The sequence below is a fragment of the Caenorhabditis remanei genome, chromosome IV (assembly GCF_010183535.1).
Source record: "Caenorhabditis remanei strain PX506 chromosome IV, whole genome shotgun sequence".
Classification (NCBI taxonomy): Eukaryota; Metazoa; Nematoda; class Chromadorea; order Rhabditida; family Rhabditidae; genus Caenorhabditis; species Caenorhabditis remanei.
In genome coordinates, this window is record NC_071331.1 from 5,750,113 (window position 1) to 5,771,344 (window position 21,232).

The 21,232-nt window shown below is 37.6% G+C and overlaps 2 protein-coding genes across 2 annotated transcripts; both read left to right on the plus strand.

Moving 5' to 3' along the window:
- Positions 1-1,377: 1,377 nt before the first annotated feature.
- GCK72_012533 (uncharacterized protein) lies at positions 1,378-2,467 on the plus strand (the record flags this gene model as incomplete). The annotated part of the gene is made up of 4 exons (XM_053729192.1): positions 1,378-1,481; positions 1,525-1,831; positions 1,874-1,991; positions 2,235-2,467. The coding sequence occupies 4 exons, from the start codon at positions 1,378-1,380 to the stop codon at positions 2,465-2,467; spliced, it is 762 nt and encodes a 253-aa protein (XP_053583964.1).
- Positions 2,468-2,967: 500 nt separating this feature from the next.
- On the plus strand, positions 2,968-3,742 carry GCK72_012534 (uncharacterized protein; the record flags this gene model as incomplete). Its single annotated transcript, XM_053729193.1, has 4 exons — positions 2,968-3,010; positions 3,058-3,161; positions 3,242-3,552; positions 3,601-3,742. 4 exons carry the CDS (start codon positions 2,968-2,970, stop codon positions 3,740-3,742), a joined length of 600 nt encoding a protein of 199 aa, XP_053583965.1.
- Positions 3,743-21,232: the final 17,490 nt, after the last annotated feature.

Sequence of the window (21,232 nt, forward strand, 5' to 3'; positions counted from 1 at the left end):
TCTATTTTTCCTGTTTTCCCCTCTAGGATCTACTTGGAATTCCAATCGAACTCCATATTCAGAGTTTTCGTCGTTTATCGATTTTCATATTGCGGTTTCAAGTTGGCCTTATTAGATATACTAGTATATACACACAAGGGGGCATTGAATTTTTAGGCTGATTTTCCGTGGATATTATTATTCACGCGGAGAACCTCACGTCTTTTTGGCTAATGTCATTTTTCTTTTGTTGAATTATGAACAAATTTGACATTTTTTCATTTCTTTATTTCTTTATTACTTTTTCGAAAGGGGAACAACCGAATCGATAGCTCTTTTAGTAGCTCTTTAGAAGACGAATAAATTGATTAACTTGTTTGAAGAGGAGAATAAAAAGTTACTCTCTACTGCTCGACACTGTATGTTGTAGCCCTCATCAATTTTATAAGCATCCAAAATTGATACGGTTCATCATATCCGCATAAATGTATCATGAATAAACTTGTTTAATTTCTAGAAGTCTCGAATGTTCGTAATGAGCCCACTCACGAAGAAAATTGTTCTATTCACGATTGCAACTTTATCAAGCTTCATGAAATAAAAAAGGCAACATTTCATTCGTGAATAGAATTAAATCGCAAGAAATGTATTAAACGATACATGCTTTCTTTGTTAGTAGGTCTTTAAAACAGGACACCCTGGAGCTTGCTCTCGCCCCGCCCCTATGCTCAGCGTCCTGGAAGTAGTTATTACCTTAAAACAGGACACCCTGGAGCTTGCTCTCGCCCCGCCCCTATGCTCAGCGTCCTGGAAGTAGTGATTACCTTAAAACAGGACACCCTGGAGCTTGCTCTCGCCCCGCCCCTATGCTCAGCGTCCTGGAAGTAGTGATTAACTTGATATTCCGAGTTCGCAACAGGCAAGTATCTATTTCTTAATTCGACAATAGAAAAAGCAAAACAAGAGCAACCCTCGTTTTCATCGCGTGAAATGCACAAAAATGCGCTATTCAAGTGTGAGTGTTAAAAACGAAATTGACGTGAAGTTATTTTGAGCAAAAATTTTCTTTCTAAATGTGGCCGCTTGGAGAAGTGGTTAACGTGGATGGATTTGAATCGAAAGGTTCTTGGATCGATTCCCACCGAGTGCAAATGTGTTTTGTATTCGAGGTGGGAGTCATCCAGTCCACCGCTATGCCCCCTAAAAATGCCCCTTAAAAATGCCCCCTCGTGTGTAGATACGGGCGCGTCTTATTAGCTCCGCCCTCAGTTCTGGGCAATTTGAAATTGAGGTCCGCTGGTCATTCTATTTTTTTGTCGAACTCGTCGGTGGTCTCATTTTCGAAGTCTATCGTAACCCTTGTCTTTCTTCATTACTTAAAAACACTTTTTTTCAGAAATGTATCCGCCACTTTGCGAGATTACTGTCAGTCTGCGTGAATCTGAACTTTGGAAGAAAATTCACTCACTGGGTAATGAGATCCCAGTAAAACCCGTTGGGAGGTAAGTTTTGATGATTGTCCTTGAATAATTCAAAAATGTACAGATTAATATTTCCGCTACTAAACTTCAATGTCAGCGGGTTTGATCCAGAAGGTGTATACACTATGGGTATAAAACTCCGTCGAGTCAATACAAAAGTTTTGGAGTTTAAAAAGAATAAGATTCCAAATAAATGGAGAGAAACTGGACAGTCTGTGGAACACTTTCCTTTGGAGAGTAATGAAATTTTTGAGACTTCAAAGAGAGGCGAATATTGGATGAATTGGGGAATCAAATTCGAGAAAATAAAAATTCATACAAACGGGAGATACAATCAGTCTGCTAAATATGTGTTCGGCAAGGAAGAAATGGTGAGTTTTATTTAATAAGCTTCGATAACTTTCTTTTTTCAGATGCTAGTCAACACCCGTTGCAAATATGTTCCGATTCTGACAATCTACAAAATAGAAAACGAGAAGAAGCAACTGCTCAAGCAATTCGTTTTTGAAGAAACCCAATTTATAACTGTCGGTAAAATAATGGTTTGTTTCTGTTTAATCCTGTTTTCAATTACATTGTGCAAATTTTCAGAACGAAGATGTAATAAGATTCAAGGCTATTAACAAAAAAATCTGAAACGTCCACTCTCTGATAATTAGTCGATCAGTTCCGACAGTTCATCTTCTTCAATGGACAGTTTTTCGACGTCAAAACAAAAGACAGTAGACTCTACATCGATGACTACTTCATCTCACAATGAAACGCTTGACTCAGAATCCAGATCGGTTTTGCTGGATGTGACAACTCCGCCATTTCATCAGAATTTGTCCTCGTCTCAAAAGGACCATCATCTCTCTGGAGCATTCCAAATTTTCCAAGTGCCAGCTGCTCGATACGCCGACGGACTGGAACAATACTTACCCAAGGATCCGGTTGCAAGGATGGAGTTTGAACAAGCGGATCTTGATGATATCATAATGTGCACATTGCTGGACTCAACTTTATAAAATCACCACTGCGTATCAAATTTCAGATAAAAAATGCCGTATAACATTAATTTCAATCTTTTATCTATCATGCATCGACTTCTGAATGAACCCTAGCTAACGGATTAGATTGTCCTGAAACATTTTTTTTATTGTTGAGTTAGGCAATTTCATTTTGTAAACAAACTCATAAACGGCAGTTGATCGGACGGGTATCATTATTTTTCAGAGATTGGAAAAGTGTGATAACTATTGAACAGTATTCAGAAAGAAATGTTTTATAAACAAATTTTAACCGTTTCTTCCGCATGCAAAGTAGCGTATGTAGAGTTAGAAAATGATATTGACTTTCCACTACTTCAGTTTTAATGGAGCTATTATGAACCCAAAAAATGTATACAACCTGTCGTGAAAATTCAAAAAACGCGTAAACTTTGTTTTTTTCTACCAAAATCGCGATAAGATCTCCCAAACATTCTATAGTTTCATTTTAAATCAGTTCCCTCTCCCTCATCTCTACAATGAAAATCCATCTGTGCATTGGTGTATTTCTGATTCTGTTCGGTAAGTGTTCCATGCGGCAAACACTCCAAAACAGTCAGAATTTTTAGTAGGTCTTAATTGTTCATTACCAGAAACCGATGATTTGGATTCAGTGAATAATTTCCGGAAAACATTTGCTGATTTGACGGGTGTCAAGGGGATGAGTAAATTGGTAGGTAATGTTTCAGCGGGATATCAATTCAGGATTTTTTTTTCAATAAAACTTCGATATTTTTAGCTTCTCTTTTTCAGAAATATGACCGGAATCTTCAACTGGAAGCATCCAGATATTCCACTTGCGACAAATCAGATGATCTCAAGAATCAATCCACCTACTTCCCATCTGACCAAAGTGTGATCGACGAGTTCTTCGAGGTGTTCAATCAAACGAAATCAGATGAAATCAAAAAGAAATTTGGTTTTGATAAAGTGCTGAGTCCGAATTTTACTCATATTGGATGTTATCACTATACGAAAGAATGCTCTCAAACTATAATGTATTCAACAGAGTATTTTACAAAGATGAGAGTTGTGGATACTAAAGGAGTGTGCTTGTTGAGTATGTGAGTAAGGTCTTATTTTTTAAATAACTAATGAAAGTTCAATTCTAGTGGACCTTACTGCCCCCATGGAACAGTAGAAAACGGAATGTGCAAGATGAAAGAGTTGGAAGCAAAATCTCAATCGTCGAGTTCGAAAAATCATAATTTCTCATTTGCTGGACTGATTTTAGTGATTTTGTATTTGATGTGAATAAAGTAGGACACTTGTATTGTAAATTCCTTTTAAGTACTAGTTCATAATAAAAAACTTCAGTTTCAGCGCAGTTTCATCAAATTCTTGTCATTAGAGTCACCATTGGAATCATTATAAGAGAGGCGATTAAACCTGAATCACTATGACAAGGTGGAACAATGTGGAATTTTTTTTTTTGACTCACCACTTGATAAACAAGCGACATCTGCTCTTCGATCAGTTAAAAGTTTTACCCAGATGCTTCTCGAAGGTATTTGAAACAGTCAGCAATGTTTCTTTTCAACTTTTTTTCCTATTGAGAATAGAACGGAGAACGCAATGAAAATAGCACTGTTGATTCTCCCAGTTAGAGATATTTTGAAATAAAAACTACTGTTACAGAATGTCAATAACGTAACTACAACTAATTACCTGATAGTAAATCCAACGTCCTGATTATTCACTGCAAAATTCCAGATTTGATGTGAATTATAGAATTCAGAGAAAACAACAATTTGCATTATTCTAAATGTTAATACGTAATGCCGGCTTAACGGGAATCGTTTTTCTTCGAAAGATAGACGGGAAGATTTCAGATGTTTCAGATAATCAGACTTTAATCAGACTTTAAGGCGGATAACCTTGCTAATTTTATTGGAAAAGTGATATTTTCTGTTTTTAGAAATCCACTTATCATCTTCTTGAAACGTCGAAATATTAGATTTTTTCCTAATTCCATCCACAGTATTATCGGAATAAAAAAGTTCAGACATTTTTTACCGTCGCGCAAAAGTCCCGCCACTGATCTCCGGGAACGCCCCGACTTTTGCGCGTCGGTAAAAAATGTCGGAACTTTTTTATTCCGATAATAAACTTACAAAAGAGTAATTAGTTTTGCCTTATGGTGAATTCGACAATTGAAGAAGTAAAAAGCTCACTGACATTTCAATCCAATAAAAAAGTAATTCACATTATTACTTCGATTTTTGAATATTTTGAGATTATTTTGAGTTTTTGTAGTTATTTTCGTTAGAATTTTTTCACATAATCCGGAGAGTGGGTAAGTATCATTTTCCTGATGTCGATTTACTTACCCTTGCTATGAAACATTTTCCATAGTGAGAGCATTTCGCATTGTCAAAAAGTGACTGTTTCAGAAAGAACATGTAAAACTTTTTTAAGCTAATAACTGTTCCGTTGTATTTCTAATGAAAATGAATAAATAACGTTGTTATCAAAATCTCCATTCAATCAAAACTGTCCACCTGGAAAGTCAACCTGGATAAACGTGAACTGTAACTTAAAATACATTTTCTGGGTTCAGGTTCAACGTTTTGATGAGACATTATCAGTATCATACGCAATCGGGAAAGCGGATAAATATAATTTCGCAGAAATTGATTAACTTACCCTCGCTATAAAACATTGTCCATAGTGAAAACATATTGCATTTTCAAAAAGTGACTGTTTCAAAAAGAACATGTAATTATTTTCCTAACTTAAGACTATTACCACTTTGCACTCTATTGAGATCTTTAAAAATTTCCATGTTCTGGCAAAATATATATTTTTTTAAACGTTGTTATCTAAATTTCCATTTAATCACAACTATCCGCCTGCAGTATCAACTACAGAATCTCGTGTGGCCCGGATAAACTTGAACTGAAACTGAAAATACATTTACTGATTTTTAGTTCAACTTTTGATGAGACAATGATCTGTGTCATGTGGGAACACTATAATGAAACTTTACTATATACATAGCTCAATCAAAGAAAACACCTCGATTCAAGACAGCTTCATTACCAAGCAAAAATGTTTCATTTAATAAGGACTAATTGGAACATAATTTTTTTTTTTCTGTTCTCAAACCGAGTTCACACGAAATTATTAAGGAGAAAGTAAAATTATATAACCAGCTTCAAAACAAATCCACAATAATCCCTCTCTAATGTGGAATAGTGATACCCAACGGGACTGCTCCAAACAGAGTCATACACAACTCATTGATCAGACTGTATTCACAACATATCCGGCAGTAGGGATTCGGTTCGATGTTGAATAGACGGAATCCGTATCTGGAGAAGAAAAAAGATGTAGGTCTACCAGGTGGGGAGGGAGACTTACCTAGACATCATTCGGAGCATATTCAAGTGATCAATTGGGTTCTTTCCATGGAGTTCGATGAAAATCTGGAAGTTGAAGTTAAAAAAATGTAGTGTTTCAGCATGTTTTCAACTAGAACCCTTAAAAGAGACCCATAGTAAAAGCTCCGTTATTCGTACCTGACAAACATAATAATCCCTAATCAAAGGTTCCAGTCCATCCACTTCTCCTCCCTCGATATCAATCTTTAACAATTCCACTTCACTTCTTCCAGTTTTTTCCAACATTTCTGGGATGGTCAGATTAGCGGGAATCTTCCCAACAAATATCTCTCCGCCCATCTCTTCATAGGATTTTTGTGTTTTGGCGTTTTGAGAATTCTGGAAACACTTTTATTGTGAATTTCACTTTTATTATGTGGTCATACCATATCAGCTCCAAGCAGCTTGCAGTGCCGTCCGGTTGCATTGAAAATTGCCTGGTCATAGTCGATTTGGTTATGAAGACCAAGGGAAAGGAGTCTGAATTTTTTCCAAGAATCAGAATCTCTTTCCAATTCACAACTTACGTGCAATCCTCTTTTCTCACGGCTGCTGGATTACAAACTTGTTTTCCCCCGTCTCCTTTATACCCAATTCTCTCATTTTTCTCACAGAATACTTCTGGTTTCACTGCTTTATAAAATGCTTTATGACTTGTTCCATTTGCAGCTTCCAACAGTCCTCTGCGATCTTCTTCTACTCTTTGAAGAGCTGCTTTCCGTAGATTTTTCTGTTCCAGAGAGTAGAATTGAGTCTGTGGAGAGGATTGTGGTGATTCAGGTTCCTCTTCGATTGTGGTGATTGAATTCAGTTGTTGATTATCGAAAGTAGAGGTTTGGGAAGCTGAAAAAACATTTTGGTGATCACTCTTAGTGTAAAACGTTGTGATGTAAATGATCACTAGGTACGAGGATCAACCACTAGGTAATGGTTATATCGTTTTAGGAACTACCTGAAACCCTATTTTCTATTTGAAAATATGTACAGTAGCGAGCATAGGTGAGGGCAGATTCATACTTTCATGTGTATCTCTGCTGAATCGTGTCCGTTTTGAATAAACTTTTTTTTGAAAGATTGCTGAAATATCCAGTAACAAGAAAATAAGTTTTTTGTAAAAGTTTCAGTTCTGATTTTTTTCAATAATTGATTTTTCCTGATCGTGATTTGAAAATTCGAAAAAAAAAACTTTTTATTTTTCTCTTGGAGTTATTTAGTTTTTAATGTCAAAATGATGGAAAATGCTCAGATAAACAAAAAATTATGTTGAATTGATTTCTAAAACCGTAAGCATCGTGCCAGAGCTCCAGAAGTCAAAAGTGGCGTCCTCGGGAAAATCATCATAACTCATCAAAAAATGCTCCAAATTAGCCAAAACATGTACCAAAAGACGTGTTTTGAGTTCTTCTACAGACCAACATCAAAAAATCAAGATTTCAGAAAAATAATTTTTCTAATTTTTTTCACCCAAAAATTTTTCATTCCAATTTTTTCCTGGATTTCCGATATTTTCTGGCAATAAAACGAACATACGTTTCAAATACTGCATGCAAGGTGCTTTATCACGCAGAATGAAATACATTTTTGAGTTTTTTGTTCGCTTTATTGCCAGAAAATATCGGAAATCCAGGAAAAAATTGGAATGAAAAAATTTTGGGTGAAAAATATTAGAAAAATTATTTTTTCTAAAATCTTGATTTTTTGATGTTGGTCTGTAGAAGAACTCAAAACACGTCTTTTGGTACATGTTTTGGCTAATTTAGAGCATTTTTTGATGAGTTATGATGGTTTTCCCGAGGACGCCACTTTTGACTTCTGGAGCTCTGGCACGATGCTTACGGTTTTAGAAATCAATTCAACATAATTTTTTGTTTATTTGAACATGTTCCATCATTTTGACATTAAAAACTAAATAACTCCAAAAGAAAAATAAAAAGTTTTTTTTCGAATTTTCAAATCACGATCAGGAAAAATCAATTATTGAAAAAAATCAGAACTGAAACTTTTACAAAAAACTTATTTTCTTGTTACTGGATATTTCAGCAATCTTTCAAAAAAAAGTTTATTCAAAACGGACACGATTCAGCAGAGATACACATGAAAGTATGAATCTGCCCTCACCTATGCTCGCTACTGTATACTGAAACCAGAAAACTGGAACACTGTATTTTAGAAAAGTTCGCAGTTTCATGTTGCAAACTTTTACTATCTCCACGGTACTCAGAAGTGTACTTTGCGCATAACGAAAAAATGTTTGGAAAATGTATTTACTGAAAAAAAAACTTTTTAGGGGAAAGTTTAGTAGAACTTTTGAACTTTCATTTTTGAACTTTCAATTCGGAAGAAACCGGCTGATTGAGTAATTTTTGCATACTGTATGAAAACTTTTTTGCTATGCGGTTTTAAGCTACAGTAAGAATTTGCACTGCCGGGATCTCCAGCGACCAAAGACAGTTCGATTTAAGCTATATCGATTTTATTAACAGTGTATGTTTCAAGATAATCTTATTAAGCTTCCATTTTACTCAGATGCATTACATCTGCGTAAATGTCATTTATGCTATGTACAAAAATATTATCAAATACTAAACGTTCTGAAGCTTTGTGAAGTTTGTTGTTCGAAATTACAAAAAAATAAAAGTATTTGTTTCGACTAGAAAAAATGGTTATGCGATCTGACCCAAAAATAAACTCTCAAGAATTTGGTACCGACAGTTTGAATTATTTTCTTTTAATTTGGATCTATTTTTTTGAAAAATTAAGTTTAACATTTTGACGAACGTAACAGAAATTTATGATGTCCGGTATGTTTTTTCGAAACAAATCAGTACTCAATAGTTTTTATTATTTTATTTTGTCTTGAAACTGAAATCAACTACTGTAGAATGGTCGATGATGGAGAACTCACCCTTTTCAACTAACACAAAAGGATAGACCAAGTCATGAATCAATATGATACAAAATAGGAATACTGCTACTAGAAATCTATAATTACTCTTATCTTTCCGAACCATGTTTGTCGGTTCACGTCGCCGTTCACGATAGTACAAAAAACATTTGTAGTGTGCCAGAATATATCAAATCTTTACTAATAATATTCAACAGATCCGTCTGTCCGTTTATTTGTCGCCGATCATAACTCCCTCCGTACTGGACCGATTTTAATGAAACCTGGATAGATAGAGTACCGATTATGTGTGTTTATGATAAACGATAAACGGTTATGCGCTAATAAGGATTTATTGACTAAAAGCTAAGTGTTACAGATAAAGTGGCGCTGGGGGATAAGGGAATAACAAAGGTAAGTAACAAGAGAAAAGGCAACAAGTTAGGGGTACGGAGACCGGCCTCGAATGAGCTTGCGCTCGGCCTTATATACTGGTCTGGTGGTGGGAGACAATGGCGCCCGCGGGCGTAGGGCAAACGGGAGAGGTCAAATGGTGGGACAATAACAAAGGGTGAGAGATAGAAGTGCGCGTGGAGACGCAGACAACGAAAGTTAGAATTATCAGTCCGTTGAATCCAGTCGATACCTTACACCTCCCATCTTTTATTTGAGATCGTCCTCGATCGTCCAAAGAACGGACTGATGACTTGATCCATCGATCATCCTTCGACTGCTTGGTTTGGACCACGGTGTTGCCTGATTGACACGAAGTGTGTTGCCGATGTGGCCAGAGCTCACGTGACTAGAATGTCCAGTGTAGAACCGGTGGCTGCAGTGAACGAATTTCTCTGGAAGCCGAACAAAAGTCATGGAAATTTGGGGTTCAAAAAGGGTGTGAAAATTGGTTTGGGAACCGCTTTTCCTAGGTCTACACCAAGAAATTCATCCAGGATGACATTTCCCGGCTCCCTTTTTTAAACGAGACCGTCCCTGGTCTACTAAACCAAGATAAACTTAGACCTAGGAAAACTTATTCTTTCGGCCAAATTCTGTCCACTGGGCCATGGTGCTTGGTGGTCGTGTTTGATGTGTCTAGTCCCTGCTTGTGGAGCAATAGTTGTCCCTCCGGAGTTTATTGTACGACTCCTTGAGCTGGTGGATTTTCAGAAGCGTTCGTGATCATCAACGCGACGTTGTTAGATGACATTACCGGTGGAGCCGCGAACAGACACTCACTTGGCAGACTCGGTGGTGCTGTCAGAATAGTGAGCTCCGAGGTGCGACTGAATTCCCCTGGGATAGCACCCTTCACAATCCGCTCCAATCTTGGAGGGATTTACCGTTTCTTCCGCGACCTTGATGTCGAACTGCGATGGGCTCGGAGTTGCGGGTGGGTTGGTACCGAGTGGCAGGATGTCCTTCCCAATATGGAGTGATGCGTTGACATAGTCGAAGACGAACATCGGCAACCTTGACAGCAAGTCGTTGCCAAAGATGACATCGTAACTGCGTGGGTTTCCAGGGGTGCAACTACCGACAGTGAAGTAGGTACGCTGACTGATGCTCACGGAGCCAATCTGGAAGAGAATGTCGGCGGAGCCGGCCATTTTTACCTGGTTTCCTCCTATGCCACAGGCGTGGTCGATGGGAGTCTTTATCAGCTGCTCGATTTCCAGAATCTTGCGTGTGTTGTCGCCAGCAATGGTGATGTTGGATCCCGTATCGAACAACGCGCTACACCTGAAGCCGTTGGCTTTGATTGGTACCTGAGCTGTGGTCTGCTCCGATCCGATACGATGCTGATTGAAGACAGCCTGATGCACTTGTGGGCTCTGCTCCGCTACTTGCGTAGGCCAGTGTATCATGGAAACGCTCGCGTTGCTTTCAGACGAGTAGGAACCATCATGGAACATCCTGTCGTGCCGCCTCTTGAACTCCTCGAGCTGGTCATCTCTTGCCTTGATTGCATTGCGAAGAGCCTCCACTTCGTCGTGTCGACAAACTGCGTTGACATCTACCGGGTGACTATCTCGCGGGTTCCAAGTCCTGTTGGATCGTTGGTTAATGATTCCGTTCTCGCGATCTCCCCTCCTCTGACGGCAACCTCGAAGGTAGTGTCCGGTCTTTTGGCAATAGTAACACTTTCTTTCGGACCACTCGTTCCCACTTTCGTTGTAGTTTCGTTCTCTGTTGTTTCGAGAGACGTCACGTCGGCTGTTCTGGTTCTGAAGGTCGACGACCATGTTCGTCAGCGAGGATATCAATTCAGGGAGTTGAGCACATGATGCGGGTTGATCTGCCGGTGTTAAGCATCCTTCAACAGTTTGAGCGAAACTGAGTGCCTCTTCGGGAGTAGCTGGTGTACGGAGCATGACCTGAGTCCTAATTGTCTGGTTCAAGCCATTCAGGAACTGTTCCAGTGTGACTTCCTTCTGAAACCCGGAGTTACCTGGGTACGACTGCTTAGCCAGCTTGCTGATCCTGTGGAAGAAGGAGTCGGCAGACTCTCCGGTGACTTGCTTGCATGAACGCAAAAGTGTCTTGCTTCTTTGCATGTGACTTGTGCCCACGAAAATCGCCTTCATTCCTTGGACGATGTCCTTGAATGTTGCATTCGGGTTATCCGTCAGAATACTCTCTGCTCTGTCCCTTGCTTGATCTTTAAGCGCTGTGAGGAACACTCGCTTTTTGTCTTCATCCGAAGCATCCGCATCCATTGCTAACATTCGATCGTTGAATGCCCGAACGAATCCATTGAAGTCTTCTCGGGTTGTTCCACGGTAAGTTTCCACTGGAAAGGCTGTTCCGTACGACAGCGCCATTACTTGAGGAATGAAACCATCATCGAAGTTTTCTTCGTCTCTTGCTTCGTCTTGTTCTTCGGTGTACTTCCGTTGATTGGCCGATGTATCTTCGTCACCTGAAAAGTTTTCCAGATCACGGATTTCTCCGATTTCTTTCAACCGATTAGCAATGTAAGCTGTATTCAAGCCGAAGCCCGAGATGCCAGCTGTTTCAGATGTATTTCGAGACGGGCTCAGGCTTTCACACGAGGCACCGCTCGGTTTTATGCTTATGACCGGAGAAGTGACCTCAGCGAGATCAGACACGGCAGTTGGTGGGCTGACACAGTGGTCAGCCCCTCCACCAACCCCGTGACTGACCTGTGTCGCTTCGGCGTAGCCTTCTCCTCCTTGACGGTTGTTGCTTTGACGTTCCAGTCTGCAAATACGAGCGTAACCTAGACGATTGACCATGAGAGAGGTCGGAAATAGTCCGCGAAAGACGAAAACATACGTAAAAACAGCGAAAAAAAATTTTAGGCCAAGACGAAATTTTGTCTTTCTCAAAAATGTTGTGAATTTGAGCGGCGGTTTATCACGAAATCAGCTGAAAAGCTTGCTAAAATTATTTTTAAGCAAAAGAAACGCGAAAATTTCGACGAAAACAGCGAAAACGGAGAGAAAAATTACTCCGGCGACTTTCGAAAACCCAAAATGACGACTTGTTGTTGTTGTTGTCGCTCGCTCCAGCTTACGGTAGGCGACGCGGTCGCGTCTGCGGTTTGTCGTGCCGAGACCTGTCGGCTGCGCCTTACCATGCGCCTTCCTCCGAGAAGTTCTTACTGTACTTCATTGATTTACGAAGAATGTAATTTCTTCGCGTCGAAAAACTTGGAGAACGAGTGGAATTTCAGATTTTTCAGGCGTTTTTCCACTTCCGATGGATTTTGATGGAAATCCGACGTCAATCTCTGACCATTGGTGCTTCCGGACCGTACAAATGATGACGATTTGTGTTTCTTCGTCCGTTTTTCAGCGAGGAACTCCTTCTTCTCGGCTAATCTTCGTTGTTTGACGTCGATGGCTTGACGACTTGCTTCTTTTTTTTTTTTATTCCTCGACTATTTCGGATGTCGATAATCCTTTGCCACGTGCTTGTGGCGCTTCTTCCCTGTCCGAAGGGTTGTTTTGACAGCTTATCTTCCGTCTACCTGTCTCCTTTCGTTCTCTCGCTCGCCGATGGAGCTCCGAAGTCTTCTCGAACTTCCATGCCTTGTTCCTTGCTCGTGTAGGGGCACATTCGAACTGTCTCTGGGTGTTCCGTATTTTCACTGGGAAATAACCATCGAGCCATCACTGGGTGCTCCTTATTCTTCACTGGGAATTAACCAACGAAAACATTTCTGGATGTTCCGTATTTTCCCTGGGGGTTGACCTGAAATGGCGCTCAATCCTGAGGCCTTTGCCTTCACCGCAAATCGTCCTTCATAGCCATTCGCCGACCAAAATCTGATAAAAATTTATCAAGGGTAGCTCACTCTGCTGTCTCACGACAACAGAAGTAATGTTTAAATGTTGTGTAGAGAACTACATGTCTTATGGACAGAAGCGATTCCTGAGAGAGAAGGTGACAGTTAGAGGGTTGACACGGTGGTCAACCCCGTTTCTAACCCCACACGACTCGCTGTGACCAGGAATACGCTAAACTTACCGACTTTCGACGGGAAAACTGTCCTGTAGTCGAGTTGAGTGTGATTGTCGCGATTTTCCATGTGCTGCTGTCCGAAAATCGATGACGGGTCGAGATGTGTTGTTCCAATCCGTCGCGAACTAGAAGGAGTCCCAAAAAGGGAAGAGGGGGCTCTGTCGGGGTGATTTGCCGACGGAGAAACGGTAACGAGTTAAAACGGACCGAAAAACTGCTGCGCGCGCAGTTTTGTTAAGAGGGAAAGAGAGGGGTGCGACGAACGGCTTTCCTAGAAGCGCGTTGACGTAAGCTAACAAAAACGACCGGTGAAGACGGTCAAAAAGTCGCGCTTCCCATTAACCTACGTGAAACCCTAAAAAATGCTAAATTTTACCTAGAAACTACCTATGTTAACCTACAGTTACTAACCTAAAACTACGGGCGTGCACTCCCGTTGACTAGTTAAAGGAGTAACAGTCCTAAGCGCACTAAAAATCAATAAAAGGCGGGGTGGGTGGGTGGGTGTTTAAACGTCTTAAAATTAAGACGCGACTCGCTGCTACCAGTACCGATTATGTGTGTTTATGATAAACGATAAACGGTTATGCGCTAATAAGGATTTATTGACTAAAAGCTAAGTGTTACAGATAAAGTGGCGCTGGGGGATAAGGGAATAACAAAGGTAAGTAACAAGAGAAAAGGCAACAAGTTAGGGGTACGGAGACCGGCCTCGAATGAGCTTGCGCTCGGCCTTATATACTGGTCTGGTGGTGGGAGACAATGGCGCCCGCGGGCGTAGGGCAAACGGGAGAGGTCAAATGGTGGGACAATAACAAAGGGTGAGAGATAGAAGTGCGCGTGGAGACGCAGACAACGAAAGTTAGAATTATCAGTCCGTTGAATCCAGTCGATACCTTACAATAGATAGGAAATTGCGCTTAGATGATGCCCGAACTTTTCTTTTTTCTAAAATATCAAGTTTGACGTCATCTGGAGACGATACCGATTTCAACAGTAAAAAGCGTTAAGAAACGTGTGTCCCGACAGGGTGGTAGAAAGTTTAAAAAAATCCATGTCATACTATTGGCTCGGTTGTTTCTTGACTGCATTCTCGAAAGCGCCTCGGCCGCGCGGATTTGGTGTAGCGGTCTACGCAGATGACTCTCACGCGTGGGGTGGTGAGTTCGTTACCGCCAGGTTGGAAATGTTTTTGGATTTTTGTTTTTATAAGAACATAGCCAGTAAATGAAAGTTGTAAATATTTTGTTATAGTCGAGATTTTGTAGAACAAAAGGGTGGAGTAGTTATCTTTCTGTTGACACTGTACACACCGCTCAAACTCGGTCATAATGGATGATTGAGTTCCAACTTTGCCGGTGTTTAAAAAATTACAATCCTACAAACACCGAGCCAGAAACTTGATAGTAGTTAACAATAAACCTTTCGTCCGAATCTTCATGGGGAAGTCATGCAGCATTGCCACCGATCGTTTAAAAACTCAAAAAGTGTTTTTTTAAGAATTTAAATAATTTTTTTGTGAAGTACTGTCATGTACGAATGAGAAGGATTGAAATCAAAATAGACTGAATAAGGAGCTTCTTTAACTTTTAAACTTAGAAATATGTAAAATAGTTTTTGTTTCGAAGTATTCCAGAGAAGAGAGGCGGCATCGCCGCCGAACAGTTCAAAATTTAGGAAGCAGAACGTTTTGGATCAAATTAAACTAAAAGAAGATTTCCGTGTATATGAAAAATCTTGAAAGAATTTGGGGGAGGGAGGCGGCACCGCCGCCGATAAGTCAAATACTTCAAAAGAATACTTTAAACGCAACTTTTGAAGATGTGAATAGGAAATTCTCTTTTGGTGAAGGGTTTCTCAGACAGGCAAAAAACACATTTCCTGTATTTAGTACAATTAATTCTAGGACCCGGATGTCTCAACCATTAAATAAGCGACTAGGAGTATAGAGAATGAACTAACACTTTTCAAGAATTGATGGTGAATTCTAGAATAGGGATTTGTCTAAATATGGCCTTAGTTTGCCTTCAGAGGAGGGAGGCGGCATCGCCGCCGATCAGTCAAAAGTGAAAAACTTAATATTTAGAGGATCACCTGCCTTTTGTTAAGGGGAAAATAGAGTTACCAAGTACGGGTTGCTCAGCTAATAAAGACTACTAACAAACGAAGAAAAGTTATAGGACCAGAAGAAAAAGAGAATCCTGATACCCCGATTGTTTGAACCATGCAAGAAGCGCCGCAGGCGCTGTAACACCTAGAAGGGTGGTGTTGAGAAGGAGGTTCAGTCGCCGTTAGGCGACGTGAACCGACTGGTAGGCACTATTTCATGAATTACTCAAAAGTAAGGACAGAGTGGTTGATTCATTATTGTTCGGTAATCGTGGATGTGAAGGAATATAGCGAAAAAAAATAGTTTTCTATTGAACACTGTGATAGAATCATTTCACGGAAAAAGTTACAACGTATACAACTTTCGAGAAGCAGAAATATTTTCTCCAAATCAGTTATTTTTCAGTTTCACCTTTGTAAAAAAACAACGTTTTTTTGATGGACGTTAAGATGTACGAAAAAAGTGGCATTTTTAACTTGACTTTTATTTGTGTCCCACTGAAATCATCAGTAAATCAGTATTTATATTCGAGATTTTATTTCACTTATTTTTCGCTACAACAAGATTATGAAAAGTTTTGAAGCTCCGTGATATTTGGAACATTCTGAAATTGAAAAGAAAAATTTTGTTCATATCTTCACCAAGTAAAAACAGTGGTCTCGTGTTGTTTATACAATAATTGCAAAACGGAGAATAGGGGTTACGAGTACACAAAAGTTCGTTGTCAGGGATATCAAAAAATAAATTTTTTTTGGTCCATAGTCAAATTTTATGAACGAAAAATTCAAAAAATAAAAAAAATAAAATTGTTTCAAGACTAAAAGAAAATAAGACAACCTGTCGGTCCCATACTTCAACGTAAATTTTAGCAACATGAAATCGACTATAGCAGAATGTTCGATAAACTCATCCACTCACCACTTTCAACTAACCCAGAGGGGTAGACCAAGTCATGAAAGAATATGATAGAAAATATGAATACAGCTACTAGAAATCTATAATTTCTCTGCTTTGTATGAATCATGTTTTATCGTACATAATAAATTTGTAGTGTGTTCGAATGGTATATGAGAGGAGCCACGATTTTATGAATTATTCAAAGGTATGAACACAGTGGTTGATATAATGTTGGTTGGTAATCGTAGATGAAAAGGAATATAGCGCTTAAAAAAATTATTTTCAATTGAAGAAAAAAATCGACGTATCATTAAACTGAAAACGTTGCAACACATACATTTTTCGAGAAGCGGAAATGTTTTTTTCCAAAATTAAATTTTTCCAGTTTCACCTTTGTTATAAAGAACTAAGTTTTTCTTATGGACGTTGGGTATACGCAGCATTTTGACAGATTTCCGTTAAGATCGCATTGTTGAACAGGAGTTTTTTTCATTTAGAGGACACTTTATCTCGGAAAATTAATTCCAAAAATAGAAATCATCAGATTTCCAACACCACAGAAAAATCCCACTCAACCTGGCATTGAAGATAACAAATAATCCATCAAATTATAATAGCTTATTGCAACAGAATTTTAAAGAAGTTTGTTCAAAGTAATTCAAAAGTAAATTCTACCCGTTTGGTATCCGAATTTATTTTCTGCCTGGTTTTTAAAATATATTTTCAAAAGCATGAAATTAAATGCAACTGAGGTTGACCAGGAATCATGATCTTATTTTTCAAACCAGAAACTGTAGATTTTGAATCTTGGACAAGACATAGTGAAAAAAGACTTGTTATGTCAAACAAATCATCATAAAGTTTTAGAAGGTGGTAAGTGAATCTCAGACTTATAAATTATTTTTTCATTTAATTGGTAGAACACATGCAAAAATGATATAAGAACCCCTCAATTTGAAAATTTTCACTATTCGAGGTAAATGTCGAAAAAATCGAAAAAATCTGTCTTTTTTCGACAGATTTGCCTGAGATCCAAAATTTTGAACTGATTTTTGACAATTCGTACAAAGGTTTGGGTATTACGATGAAACCAAGATTTTATGTCTTAAACCAACTTGGAGTACATAATTTTTGAAACGTTTGCTGCTGCAGCTTAAATGCTTCCGTTATCAAACAATAGAAGAATTTAGAGATTGAAAAAAGATCTTGTCATCATTACACTGAAAACGATGCAACTTATACATTTTTCGAGAAACAGAAATGTTTTTTTTCAGTTTTACCTTTGTTATAAAAACTAAGTTTTTCTGATGGACGTTAATATAAATAGAAACGCCAGCATTTTTCCAGATTTCCGTTAGGATCACATTTTGAAACTCGACTTTTTTCATTTAGACATTTTACATCGAAAAAAATCCAAAGCATATAGTGCCCCACTGAAATCATCAGATTTCCAACACTACAGACAAATCACACTCAATCCGGGATTGAAGATAACAAATAATCCATCAAATTATAATAGCTTATTGCAACAGAATTTTAAAGAAGTTTGTTCAAAGTAATTCAAAAGTAGATTCTACCCGTTTGGTATCCGAATTTCTTCCCTGACTGGTAAAAAATATTTATTTTGAAAATCATGATAGTCTGAGAATCTCAATTGATTGAGATTATGTAGGAATCGTGATCTTATTTTTCGAACCAGAAACTGTAGATTTTTGAATTTTGGACATGACATAACCTATTCTCTGTAAGACTCGAGTATGGTCACTGTAGGTTCGGGCCTAGGGCGTGTAAGTTAGCTACATCTTTGAAACTTTCAAAGAACGTTTATGAGGACATGTGCAACACATATGCACAATATTGGGTCGCAGCTCCGGGTTACTGTAGTACGGTAGGTGCTCAAAGGTCAAAAAATGAACTTTTTGAAAATTGATCGGGGAGAGCTGAAATTTTTAGCATATATTGAATAAGAATAGAGTATTCATTTTACAAAGTTTCAGAATTTTCGAAACTTTTTCAACCGAGTTATGGTCAAAAAACACACTTTTTTGAACAATTTTTTGAGAAATACCAAAATTAGGGTACTTAATCGAAATTTCCCCATTCCAAAATTATTATTTTCATATTTGCTATTATTTTCCCTTTTGATCAAAAAACAATTCATTCAAAAAAACCTCGACCAAAGGGTTGAAATCCAATCGAGAAAAAACAAAAAAAAATTTTTTTTTAGATTTAAAAAATTTTGTTTTAGAAATGCGTAGTCCTTGTGATTTGCAACATTTTTTGTATTAACACTTATGTTTTTACTCTTCACCATCACATAGAAATCTTGAATATAGTGTAAATCTTCAATTGAGCGGCGTGTGATTTCCAGCTGTCGCGTAAGAGCGGCACACACAAAATAAATGTTTTTGTTTGAGTAATTTTATGATTGGGCTTTGTTTGACAATAAACTGCTTGCTGTAGAAGAAAATTCGGTACGTTTTTCATTCACACAGTTGTGCATAAATTCAATTAATGTCTCACATGAGAATCTCTTGCATTGGGAACCGCAGATCTTGATTTTTTTTTTGTTGTAAAATACATTACTTGCTCTTACTAAGAAACTCCTAAAGTAGTAGCGGCGTTCTCCCAAGTTTTGCTAAAAAAATCGATTTTTTGTTTTTTTGGAAAATTTTTTAGTCGACTCACTTTGGCTCTTCATAACTTCTCACATTTTCAATATTTTCAAAAGATTTTTTTTGCAGATGATTGGTAAAGACATGTTCTTTATTTTTGCTTATTAAATTATAAAGCTAATACCTTGTCGGAATGAGATAATTTAGGAAATACTTTTATTTTGAAAAAAACCTTCTCAAGAGACAGAATCCATTTGATCACTTGTCGGATGATGCAAGTTGGCACACTCAAATGTAGATCATACCAAAAAATGAGATTTATTTTGAATTTTAGACTCCTTTACAGGCTATTTATGTATTACTACCATACATGTGCTCTACTCAACAGAAGAATCGTTAGATTTGGGTCATTTTTTTTAAGATGTCAACATAAAAAGTGTTTAAAATTGAAATGGAAATCAGGCCACTGTGTTCATTTTTCTTTTCCCATCACGTGACCTAAAAATGAAAAACTCAGAAAAAATTAGTTGTAGTTTTTGGGGGGGGAGTAATACATAAATATCCTGTAAAGGAGTCTAAAATTCAAAGTAAATCTCATTTTTTGGTATGATCTACATTTGAGTGTGCCAACTTGCATCATCCGACAAGTGATCAAATGGATTCTGTCTCTTGAGAAGGTTTTTTTCAAAATAAAAGTATTTCCTAAATTATCTCATTCCGACAAGGTATTAGCTTTATAATTTAATAAGCAAAAATAAAGAACATGTCTTTACCAATCATCTGCAAAAAAAATCTTTTGAAAATATTGAAAATGTGAGAAGTTATGAAGAGCCAAAGTGAGTCGACTAAAAAATTTTCCAAAAAAACAAAAAATCGATTTTTTTAGCAAAACTTGGGAGAACGCCGCTACTACTTTAGGAGTTTCTTAGTAAGAGCAAGTAATGTATTTTACAACAAAAAAAAAATCAAGATCTGCGGTTCCCAATGCAAGAGATTCTCATGTGAGACATTAATTGAATTTATGCACAACTGTGTGAATGAAAAACGTACCGAATTTTCTTCTACAGCAAGCAGTTTATTGTCAAACAAAGCCCAATCATAAAATTACTCAAACAAAAACATTTATTTTGTGTGTGCCGCTCTTACGCGACAGCTGGAAATCACACGCCGCTCAATTGAAGATTTACACTATATTCAAGATTTCTATGTGATAGTGAAGAGTAAAAACATAAGTGTTAATACAAAAAATGTTGCAAATCACAAGGACTACGCATTTCTAAAACAAAATTTTTTAAATCTAAAAAAAATTTTTTTTTTGTTTTTTCTCGATTGGATTTCAACCCTTTGGTCGAGGTTTTTTTGAATGAATTGTTTTTTGATCAAAAGGGAAAATAATAGCAAATATGAAAATAATAATTTTGGAATGGGGAAATTTCGATTAAGTACCCTAATTTTGGTATTTCTCAAAAATTGGTCAAAAAATTGTGTTTTTTGACCATAACTCGGTTGAAAAAGTTTCGAAAATTCTGAAACTTTGTAAAATGAATACTCTATTCCTATTCAATATATGCTAAAAATTTCAGCTCTCCCCGATCAATTTTCAAAAAGTTCATTTTTTGACCTTTGAGCACCTACCGTACTACAGTAACCCGGAGCTGCGACCCAATATTGTGCATATGTGTTTCACAACACTCATAGTACATGATCATATAAAAATCTAAGCCTAGGGCACGCGTTGCTCGAGTCTTACAGAGAACGCGTTACATAGTGAAATCAGACTTGTTATGTCAAACAAATCATTATGAATTTAAAAAAAAGGCTGTAACTCAATCCCAAACTCATCAACAATTTTTCATTTATGTAAGTAACTCAAGAGACGCAATATTACAGTGGAATTATTCAGTAATTCTTAAGATAATTATGAAATAGTACAAGGCAGAAAACTCTGGTAAATATTACGACTTTACTAATTTATCTTTCTGTTTCTAATTGTGTTGATACAGTACATTTTTTACCGAAACATTAATTCACGAACAGTAGCCGATGAATTTCCCCAAGACACTCACCTGCTTTCTTCTTTCCGAAGCGATTGAACATTAGGTAGATAAAAATAGAGCATAATAATATAACAACAAGAAATCTATAGTTTTGAGTCATTTTTGAAGTAAAAAGTGGAATGAATGATTAGTTGTTCGATGGCTTTTATGTAAATCGGAAAGCAACAAACAGATGAATAATTCAAAGGGAGAATAATAGACGTATGCTAATTGGTGTTTCAGTATCAGTTAGTGACAAGATATGTAGTGAAATACTTATACTGCACCAGAGAGCAGAGCAAAATTAAGAGTAACGTTTTTAAGAGGCCCG